Source organism: Myxine glutinosa, chromosome 11 (assembly GCF_964187855.1).
Source record: "Myxine glutinosa chromosome 11, kmMyxGlut1.1, whole genome shotgun sequence".
Taxonomy (NCBI): domain Eukaryota; kingdom Metazoa; phylum Chordata; class Myxini; order Myxiniformes; family Myxinidae; genus Myxine; species Myxine glutinosa.
The window spans coordinates 114559062-114570647 of record NC_136271.1 but is presented as its reverse complement, the minus strand read 5'-3'; the positions used below and the strand labels follow the sequence as shown (position 1 = coordinate 114570647).

The 11586-nt window shown below is 39.6% G+C and overlaps 1 protein-coding gene across 2 annotated transcripts; it reads right to left on the bottom strand.

Annotated features, from left to right (window-relative positions):
• Nucleotides 1–1234: 1234 nt before the first annotated feature.
• LOC137412713 (keratin, type 1 cytoskeletal 11) lies at nt 1235–9163 on the bottom strand. Of its 2 annotated transcripts, XM_078787055.1 has the most exons (10): nt 8685–9163; nt 8461–8543; nt 7947–8103; nt 6027–6191; nt 5771–5896; nt 5234–5454; nt 4926–5029; nt 4118–4133; nt 3982–4016; nt 1235–1539 (listed from the first exon to the last, which is right to left on the bottom strand). In XM_078787055.1, exons 1-10 carry the CDS (start codon nt 8997–8999, stop codon nt 1445–1447), a joined length of 1317 nt encoding a protein of 438 aa, XP_078643181.1. In that variant the 5' UTR covers nt 9000–9163; the 3' UTR covers nt 1235–1444. The 2 variants fall into 2 exon arrangements, with proteins under 2 accessions (XP_078643181.1, XP_078643182.1); XM_078787056.1 differs by lacking the exon at nt 4926–5029 and having other exon boundaries at nt 8685–9157.
• Between the last annotated feature and the right edge of the window lie 2423 nt (nt 9164–11586).

Sequence of the window (11586 nt, the reverse complement as noted above, 5' to 3'; positions counted from 1 at the left end):
TAAAAACAATACCTGTTAAAGGGCGAATGACCTCCCTTAGTGAGCCAATGGCCATCCAGTACAGAGATGGTGCCTCCTTAAAAAACACCCATCCGGTTGGAGATTGTTTTTTAGGTAGTAGGGTGTAGACAGCAACCGCTCAGGGTAGTACGAGCTTTCTGACTTAGGAGCGTTAAAAGTGGTGCCCGGAACCATCTTACACTCTCCGTGTCAAGATCGCTGGTCTTACTTACTGTCTCACTCAAACTTTAGCTACCGGGCTAGCTTCACTCTCTCTTTCTCACAAAAAACATCATCCACCTTTGATCATACACTTCTCATACTCAGTTTCACTCCTGACCTTTTATTATCTCTCTTTTATTTCTCTTTATGCAGCTCTTATATTTAAGGCTTTGCCTCGATGAGGACTATATAGTCCGTGACTGGAGCCTTCAACATAAAAAAGTGGAATTATTAAAAAGGAAATACGTAGATTCTTTCATGGTTGGAAAAAGGTTTTTGGTCATTTTTGTAAAATGTTGAGGAAGTAAAATTCCAATATTATTCTTATCTTTGGATAGAAATCAGTTTGAATACTTTTGCGTTCATTTGCTCATTATTTTCTTTTTCCAAACACGAATATGAAGAAGAGTGAAATTTAATTGTTATATCATCAGTATCAACACGAGGTATGTTTTCTCATCACTTGCTGATTTTAACTTCTGTGAGGATGTTGGTCACTAAGTACCAAAGTGACTTTTTCCATTTCTTTATTTCCTATGTTGTTTCTTGTGTTGTTTTTAGCCTGGCGTTGGCTTCGCGGTTAGGGTGCCGGCTTGGGATCCTCGGATCCTGGGTTCGAATCCCGGTCGATTGCTGAATTAACACCAGGGGGGTTGACTCAGCCTGTCATCCTTCCGAGGTCGGCAAATTGAGCACCAGCTTGCTGGGATGAATGATCCCGGTGTGTACCCCGGCTTAGAATAGGTACACCGTATCCCTGCGCATCATAAGAGCGTGACCAAGGGTTGGCGTCAGGAAGGGCATCCGGCCATAAAAACATTGCCTCAAACAGGGAACCATGATTGTCATGGGGCCCGCAAGGTCCAACCCCCGCTCTAGCGGGGGAAAATGGCCTTAAAACGATCATTCATTCATTCATTCTATGTTGTTTCTTGTGTTGAAGGTGAATGCTGTTTATTTGTGATCCAGGGATTGCATCTCACTGTTGTGTTTCAGTTAGAGTACAACAAGAAACAGCATGATCATTAATTTTATTGCATTTCTGCTTCAAGGATGAGCAAGCATTTCACCACCGAGCACCATTGCTTAGCCACCTGTTCTTAATGTCTGGAAGGGAAAACCATATTTTTTAAACCCCAGAAATAAGCCCTCGAATAACAAGTCAAAACAGCGAAGCTTTTCATCAAACTTGAGTGTGATTGAACAGGAGTAGAAGTAATTACTAGAAAGGTTCTTCAGAAGTGTGCACCTCTTCACCAATCAACTTCCCGTCCACCCATTTTTCTGTTACAATTTGTATTTTCCTCCTCTGCTCAACTGCAACACAATACATTTTGTTCGTTATTGTAAAAAATTCAATCATTTACAAAAATATCATAATTCATCAAGCATTTACTCACCTAAACTACAAAAGTGGATTTGTATATTAATTTTTTGGGGTATTTTATTGTATTTTTTTTTTTTTTTTTTTTGTATTGGAGAAGACCCCAATTCTTTCGTTGTAAATGCATCATATAGCGCCACCCGGTGGTATCCGGTATTTCAAATAATCTTCCCTTACATAAAGAAAGTTTAAATAACTTGATTAATTTGCATTATGGTGATCTGATTGAGTTAAAATCTGAGTGAGAATAATTCGAAATTTTCAAAATGTCCAAGTTCACTCATTTTAAAGGAAGGTTCAAACCAAGCCACCCGACACTTCGCAGTGAAGGGGAAATGATTTTTGCTCACGCCATATTTACAAGCAGCAAGGATGGTTAATGAAGGTGATGTTTGCTGACTTCCAAGCAAATGGAAGATGACCTCAGGCAAATGATGGAATGGCTAGAGCAGAATATGTGTGAAGCACGACATGCCGTCTTGTGATTAAATCCATTTATCATAGTGATGGATAAAAAATGCCAAGTGAGATATAATAAATATAATTCGTCGTCTGTCTGTCTGTATGTTTGTGTTTTTTGCAAAGGCCGCATGGCCGACAACCACAAAATTTGGCACACAGCCCAAGTCTGATCCAGGGATTGTCCTTAGGGTATTTTCAGTCACCACCTCAGTCTTTAAAGACTCTGAAGACCTCTAACACCTGCCTTTGCATGCTTTTTCCATGCTTGAGATAATAGATTACATGCTTGAGAGAAGACTTTTCACATGCTTGAGAAATTAGACCCTGAAGACTCCTAAGGCTGTTTAAGACCCTTAAGGCCTTTAAGACCACTAAAACCCTTTAAATCCCTGAAGACCCACAAGACCCTTTATGACCCTTAAGATTTTGAAGACCCTTTAGTCCTCAAAGACCCTTTTTACCCCAAATATCTTTTAGACCTCCAAAGACCCTTAAGAACTTTCAGACGTCAAAGACCCATAAGACCCCAAATAACCTTTTGACCCCAAAGATTTGTAAGAACCTTGAAGACATTGAATACCCTTGAGAACCCTTTTACCTTTAAGACCCTTTTGACACTTTACACACCTTTAGATCCCTTCACTCTTTTGACCTTTTTACCCTTTAGACCCCAGAACATTTTGATCTTTTCACCCCTTAGACCTTAACACCACTGTAACCCCATACATTCTTCAGACAGATGAGACAGCTTGGCCCCTTGACCATTTAGACCGTTAGACCACTTGGACCTTTTTAGACCCTTTTTAAATGCTTGAGAGACGAGACCCTTTTGACCCCTTCAACACTAACTACGATTGGAACGTATCCTTTAGAGTGTTCAGACCATCTAGAACCCTTTAAGCCGACACCACACTAACATGAATAGTCTTCTTGCAAAACACAGACTATAGTTTTTTTGAGTAAGTAATGCGCAAACTTGACACACCCAGAGGGTGATATCTAATTTATAAAGAAGAAAGTTTGTTTGTTCGTTTATGCATTCAGACTCTGCAGGAACCAGTGCAACCAAACATTGCATACCCTCCTCTTTCATCCAGAGGAAGGTCAAGGGCTATGTTTGGATAATAAAAAAATGACCCCAGATAAAACCAGATAATTGGCCTTCAGGCCTCGACCAGGTGTTGTGCTTATGCACTGCCTGGGTTTTTTTTTCTCCCGGGAGTGATCGAGTAATATGTGTTGTGAAGATCGTATGTTAATTTGTAGTGATTTGTTCCTTAACAACGCAAATTTAATGATTAGAGGGTTTAATTGAATTTCCCTGGGCAATACCAGGTCAGGTACTTCAGCCAGTATACAGTTAAGTTTTAGAAAAAGCTATTTTGTAGACATTGGATGATAACACCTTGCAAATTAACACTGCAAATTAAATAATTAATCAATTCCCCTCTCTCTTCAACTCTCTCTCTCTCTCTCTTATGTACCATACTCTTCACAGAACTTTGGTACTGCTGAGGCAGATTTCTGAGCAAGGGCTAAACTGGGTAGTTTGACATTGCCTTCCCAGTATCCAAGCAGTAGTTAGAGCAGGAATTTGGAATTTGGTCATGATGCCGGTGATAACTAGCCTACTCTTCACAGCGGACACCATGGGGTGTTTATCATTCACTAAATAAAACCGGCAGATGGGACGTCCGTTTAACATCCATCCAAGCGACGGCATACACATGAATCACTCTGCCTGTGCAACGCCAGGATAATAGTTTAGAGCTGGGTCGGGATTTAAATCCAGGCTAGACGGCTTAGATACGAGTGTGCGTACCCCTAGGCCTTCCTATCAGCCTCCTCATTGGCTCTAGTTTTCTTCATGAAAATTTCATTGCATTCATTGTCCAAACGAATGTTAACCTTACCGACAGGTTCTGGCGGTGCTTTGTTTTCAGGTAGCCTGGAAATTAGAAACACATGATGAGCAAGTTAAAATTGAGTATTTCACACCATCGAGTAATTACACCATCCAGTAAAATGAAAATTATTACAAATCCTTACTCTGTCTTGATGACTTCTGTGGAAGAATCGTTGCGAGTTTGGAAGCGGAGCAGGGGGAGGGGGAGGGGTGGACAAAGAATATCCAAAGTTACTTTCAATTTCAACCCTTAAAATTCACTTTAAAGATCTCTGTTCGTCGATGAGGACATAAAAATGCATAACAGTGACCTTTGTATTCCAGATGTAACAACAACTTTGGTAAAATTTGATTTTGACTTGATTCGCTTAAATACAATTTCTTCATTCAGAGGATGATTCAAATGAATAACCATTTTAGTTTTGTAACACTGGAGATGTAACTGTATAGAGACATGAATATTGTATTGGAAAAGTACATGGATGTTCCAAGTCGTTCTAAGAACAAGACAACAATCATCCAAGAAATGCAAATGCGTTTTCTTTTCTACATAAGTAGAAACATACCCTAATTAGAAACATACCCTAATTAGAAACATACCCTAATTAGAAACATACCCTAATTAGAAACATACCCTAATTAGAAACATACCCTAATTAGAAACATACCCTAATCTACACATACCTTAATTAGAAACATACCCTAATTAGAAACATACCCTAATTAGAAACATACCCTAATCTACACATACCTTAATTAGAAACATACCCTAATTAGAAACATACCCTAATCTACACATACCCTAATTAAGAACAGAGTATTAAAATAAACACCCCCTCCTCTCCTCCAAGTGTTTGGCACTTGTTTATCCTTCAGAATCTTTATCCATTTTAAAGCAGAGTTCTTGCATTCGCTGGGACTTCTTAATTAAAGGTATGTAATGGTACTTACGTTCACTGGAACCTCCAGACCCGAGACTACACTCGAGACTTAATTCACCAGATCCTGACCTCATTCCCTTTGATGATGAAGATGAGGATGCTGACATTTCAACTCTGGAGAAAACATTATAATATCATGATGAGAAAGGCTTTCAGTATCTTCAAACAAATAGAGAGTGCTTTACACTTGATGTGTTGTAGTTTTGTTTTTTGGGGGGTTTTACACATTAAAGAAAAAAATTTAAAATACCTTTTTATTTTTCACAATTGACACACATTGCTTGGCTAGAAATGCTACAAAATAGCTTGTTAAGTTACCCGCTGCCTCCTCCATCCAGCAAACGGCGATATGTTTCAATCTCAGCTTCAAGCTGCATCTTTTCATCCAGGAGTTTGGCGTAATCACATTTCTGACCGTTGATATCCCCGCGTGCGCTTGCAAGGTCTCCCTCAAGTTGTTCCAACCTGTTCAGATACGATTCCAGTTCACGTTGTTTTCTGCATCTTGTGTCATCCAGCGTGTCTTCCAAAGAGGCAATCTGGAATACAGAACATACTGGATTACTGGATGTTGAGACATGAAGCATAGCTTCGCTGCCCATTGTCACAGTGTCTTTAACTCTACTATGGGGGTTAAACTTCAAGGGATGGTCGAACCAATGCTTCTCAAGGGCAGACTTAAACTGATTGAAAGTGCCAGACTCAATAACATGACTAGGAAGAGAATTCCACTTATTTATACAACGGACAGAAAAGGCACATTCTTTGATTTAAATCTTAAAACGAACTTTATTTTTTATAAGGACGATAATTGTCACATCAAACAGACACCTGAGTTTTACTTATCCAGTTTACCTGGCTTTGTAAAGTTGCCAGCTCACTCTGTAGGACCTGCATACTTTTTCGCATCTCAGTGACCTCATTCTTAGAAGACATTGCAGCTTGGTTTTGTTGGACTGCGACCTGCTGCACCTGCTCAGCCTAAAATAACATTTCAAGGTAATGGAAGGAACAATTTCATGATTGGCACGCATAACTTAAGTAACATGATGTTGTTTTTCCAACTACAACTACGTTGCTCTCACAATGTCTAACTTTTACAAAAACTGACCTGTAGTTGAAAAGCTTGTTCAGCCTCAGCCCTGTTCCTTTCTATATCAGCTTCATATCTGCTTCTCATGTCATCCAACATCTGCATAATGTTTGGACCTTGTTGGGCATCAACCTCCACAGACATGCTGGAACCAGAAATCTGCACCTTCAATGCTGCAACTTCCTAAAGGGGGAGAAAGTTGAAGGAGTTTATTGAATAATGTCCATATATATTCCAGGTAAAGTTGTATTTCCGACTTGTTAAAATGCCATATTTCTATGACGACACATATCTTATCTTACAATAACAGTGATAAGTTATACTTTTTGTATTTCTCAATAACCATGTCTTCTGACCACACAAATTGTGTTGAGCATTAATTTTGTGTTGACATTCTTTATTCCCTTTTATAGTCCAGGAGCCAGAATCTGCTCAAAATGGTTTCGTGCAACACCCACTACACAGTTGGTTTGTCACTTCCAGGTGATTGGGGAACATCTATAGAACAAATCCAGCCCTGATGTACAGTTGAATTGTGGCAGCAACAATAAATGGCAGCCACTTTTCTATGAGGGGGATGGGGGGGGTGGTGTCCGAGGCGTAAATCTGAGATTTTGACGGATTTCATTTATTTATTTATTTTCTCTTAGCCCCTACAGGCAAGATACATCCAATTTTGTTGTGAAAGTTTCATGAAAAGCAAGTTTCATGAAACTTTCACAGGAAGTGACACGACGAGTGCCTTCAGTGGAAATGGTAAGAAGACAGCATTGAGGAAACTTCAGGACGGTAAAGACCACCAACAGAAAGTGTCACAACTGGGAGATATCCCACCGACAGAGGATACTGTCCGTGCTTGTGAACGGTTCATATGCTCCCTGGACACAACAGCTCAGGCAGCAGGTGACACGGCGGACGAAATCAGATATTGGATGTTCTGCCAGAAAAGGCAGAAGAGTGAATGCCGACCACCAACATCTGACAGTATTAGGCAACACATTTATCGAGCTAACTATCAGTCATTCATCTGGAAGAAGTCATTGCTCCCCAAAGCCAGATGGTAATGGATGGAACATCGAAGATGGAACTCTCCAGCCCACCCTCATGACCAAAGACCCTGCTCCAGTTGGACTAGTTTAGCTGACCGCGTGCAAGTGTAAATTGTCTGCATGTCAACGCAGCCACGTATGTGCCTGCAAGAACAATAACATGCCATGCACAGAAGCCTGCACTTGCATGGGAGGTGAACAATGCTAAAACCCAAACAAAGAACCTTCCACAAGCGACTCAGAAGATGCTGATGAGGAAGATTAATGATGACGTTTTCATGATTTGATACCACTTAGAGGATGATTCAGTAGCAAAATATGTGTGTTTATTTTAATAATACAACAAATAACAGTTATATATTAACATTGTAATGTCCAGTGAATGACTATGGTTATGATACGCAGCCACATTTGACCTGGTGAGATATTTTTGCTGAGATTACTTGTGGACTTTTGGTCATAACAGGAGTGGGGTTGATGATTTAAGGGAAAATGAAATCTATATTTTTCTGACTTTACTTAAGGATTGTCCAATTTTGTTTCTTGAAAAGATCATAAAGATATATCATATTACAACCATAACCGCATTTGTACAACATAAAGATGATATTGCATAATTACAGTCAAAAAGCAAAAACTACATATTTCAGCGATTTTGTGTGTTTTGGGTATAATAAAAGTTATAATAATAAAAAAAATTTAAATCATACTTGAACAGCATAACGAAAATCCCCTCATACTTCCCACTATCCTTTTAATTGTAATGTTGAAGAATCCCTATTGGAAGAGCTGAAAAAAATAAAAGCCTAAATTTTACATTTTCTTGGAAAATATGAACTTCCATCAACGGTCTTTGGAATGTTTCTGGTGAAAGAAGAAGAATTCAAACCTCCGCATGGTTTTTCTTCAAGAAGTCCAACTCATCCTGCAGTGCCTCCAGCTCTCCCTTCATTGATGAAGTTGCCATCGTGTACTCTTGGTGCAGTCCGTGCAAGTTGTCGATATCAGCTTCCACAATAGTGCGCAAAGTCGTTTCGTTGTCCAACCTGCAATCAGCGGAGCATTTTGATTTCACTTTTGAGAAGAAATCCAATTCCATGAATTTACTGGTGGATCCAGTAAAGGGGAAGATATGAAGTGAAATTCAAGACAATACTCAAGGTCTCATTGTACACATATTCCAACATTTTTTTGTTTTATAGCTGAATCCAAACCAACGTTAACAATTGTTATCTAAGAATACATGTAACTAATAGACATATCCAGTGCCTCAATTCAATTTTAGTGCATTTCAACTCTGACAAAACAAATCTGCACAAGATGATACTTAGCAGATCTGTTCAGGACACAAACTAGGATTGTTGTTCATGATGGTGGGTCATGCGCAACATCTGCGGTCTCACTTGGTTTTAAAGTCGTCCGCAGCGAGCCTTGCATTGTCGATCTCCAGGCTGATTTGGGCATTCTCCATTATTTGATTATGAATCTACACACACACACATACACGGACAAGTACATGCACATATACAAATACATTGATGAAAGTACATGACTAGATGTTAAAAAAGAAAAGTTTTCAACTAATTATTCCTGAGCAGGCAAGCAGAAATGGATAAAATACACATACCCTGGCTTGAAGGTCTCCGATGATCCCATAGTATGACTCGTAGTCTGAGTCTTGTGCACCTTTACCTTTCATCAGTTCCTTGATCTTGAGTTCTAGTTCTGCATTTGCTTTCTCGAGGTTGCCGACCTTATTCATGAAGTTGGCGAGACGTTCATTAAGGGATTGCATGGCTTGCTTTTCATTACCTTGCAGACCGCTTGAAAGGCTTAGGCCTTGTCCACCACCAGCAGCACCACCAGCACCACCATAGCTGCTGGGGCCACGACCTGAACCAAAGCTAGTCATTGAACGAGAGCTGAATCGTTTCAAATCCATATTGACTGCGGAATAGAAGGAAGACAAACGGGAAAGTTCTGACAAAGCTTCACTGGAAGTTCTGGGTTTCTTCTCGTGCTTGCCTTTTATATACAGCACCGGTAAGAGAACCTTTCACCTTCACAGAAAAGGTGTGTCTCCAGCACAATTTTCTGTCGATGTTAGTGATAAGATTTAGTTTGCCTTTTTCTACATGTTGATACACTATTGGTGGGTGTGTCTTAGGGTTGTTTTTTTTTAAACTCCCTTCTTTAGTTACTGACCTTGGAAAAAAATTGTTGATTATTTTTTCGTGGATATTAATTTTTATTTTCAGTTTTGTAACATTGGCTGTGCTTATTGCTATTCTGAGTCCATTACTCGTTCGGTCTTACTCAAAATGGTATTTTCAAAATCAGTAATTTATCTTTAAAGTTTCCAGAAGGCCTTGGTGTCTTTTGTCACATAAACATATGTTCGTCGATTCACAGGCAAGACATGCAAGACCTCCCTGAAATTACTGTATTAGGAAACTCACTAAAGTTGCATGTGTTGCATGCTTATTAGGGTGGTCCAGAATAATATGAGGAAAAAATTGTAACAACTTTTTAATGTTCTCACCATCCATAATTGTTCCTTTGGTCATAAAAACACTGCATGTGAAGTTTTAGGGATCTATTTTAATATTTAGAGGTAGCTTAACTAAGTTGAAATTTCAGTATATATAGTCTATACACTATACAGGTGAAATTGGTATATAATGCAATACACAAATTACATATACAGTACATACAAATTCTAAACACATCTGCCAGCTGGTTATTCAGTCTTTTCCAGTTAGGGTCTTCTTGTTGCTGTCAGGGAATGTTTTCCTGTGTTCCTGCACAACCTGCAGCAGGAACTGAAGTTGATCTTCATCGTGTGTCAGCAGTCCACTGAACTCCTGAATTAGTGCAACTCCTCGTTCCGCATGGTCATTTACCACTTTCATGGCCTTCACAGTCTCACACGCTACTTTATAATCGTCTCGGTCTTCCCAAGTCTCTGGGTCTGCTTCCAGAAAACTGTCAGGAAGGTCCATCTTTTCAAAAAGCATGCGGGATTTCTGTGCAACAAAGTCTTCCAAATCACTTTCCTGAATATTTCCCAGATCAACTTGGATGCGCTTCGGAGGATCTTCTTGTCCTTCATTCTCCAGTGCGAGGATAATTTGTTGTTTCACTGCTGCAGGCACATTCTTGTCAAGAAATGCAAGACCAATCAGGTCCTCTGATAAGTACCACAGATGGCCTGCTAGTTTCATGGTTGCTGCCTTCGAAATTGCTTGGTTTACATCTTTGTACTGCACCACAGGTTTTAGAAGAAGCAAATCACTGTTTGGGGCAGAAGCCGCAAGAGTAGCTGTCATCCATGCTCTGATGTAAATACGGATGGTGAAGATGGCAATGTCTCTCAGTCCTTTCTGCTCTTTGCTGGTGAGTTTGAACTGACTTCTGAACATCCAAACCTTCAGGCTATAGATGACCTTTGACATCCAACGGGCATGGTGCATGGGTCCTGGGGCCATAAACCGGACTCCTTTTGCAGGAACTCCACCCAGAAAGATTACACACAGTTCCAATAATTCCCGATAATCATCTCTTGGCTGGATTTCAGCAAGCTGACTCCCAACGAAAAGCAGAACATCATCCTTGATATCAGAAAGGGATTCACTAACCAATTCATCTGTGGTTGCATTATCAAAGTTATCCTGATCCAGAAATTCCCAGCGAGCCTGGAATCGTTTGAAGATTAAGATCTCTGGTCCAGAGGAGGGCACCATGCAGCTCACAAACACTGCTCCGATCACAATTTCTAGTATGTGGTGGCGACAAGCAAGAAATAGCAGTTCGGTGCCCAGTCCTTGTTCAATTAACACACATGCTCCGGCCAGCCTACTCTACAGGGTACAATGCATATTGCATAGACCCCTCAAAACATATTTTCCTTCATAAAACATCAACAAGGCATGCAGGGTATTCATAACTCAACTTAAAATTCCTGTAAAAGTATGCGACAATCAGAAACTGTTTCAGTGTCCATGGTGTTGTAAGACGTTAGTGTAAGACCATATGGGGAAACTTTAATGACCATGAGCTACCAATAAATATTATTCAATTACATTTTTATTTCACCAGCAGTGTTTTTTTTAGGTATTGGAACAGTTCTGGAGGGTGAGAACATGACATTTCAAAAAACAAAAAATTGTGGACCTGCTTGTGGAAAAATTGTGGACCAATGCTTATATCGGGAAGCCACGAGATTTCCTTTGTATGAATCATGCACTTTCACATGTGGCATGGACACTCCATCTATATATCATGGAGGGAAAGTATGTTTGTGTAAAAAAAAAAAGGAAAAAAAAGAAGGGTTTTTTGGGCAAAGGGGTGGGGGATAGAGGGGGTGGCATTGGGATTATCTGAGCTGCAGTACCTTATTCACACCCCTTGACTTTTCACATTTTGTTGGGTTACAGCTTGAATTAAAAATGGATTAAATTTAGATTTTTACAAAAAAAATTATTCAGGCAAAAAAATTTAAAAAATTATAGTTTTTTTACTAAATAATA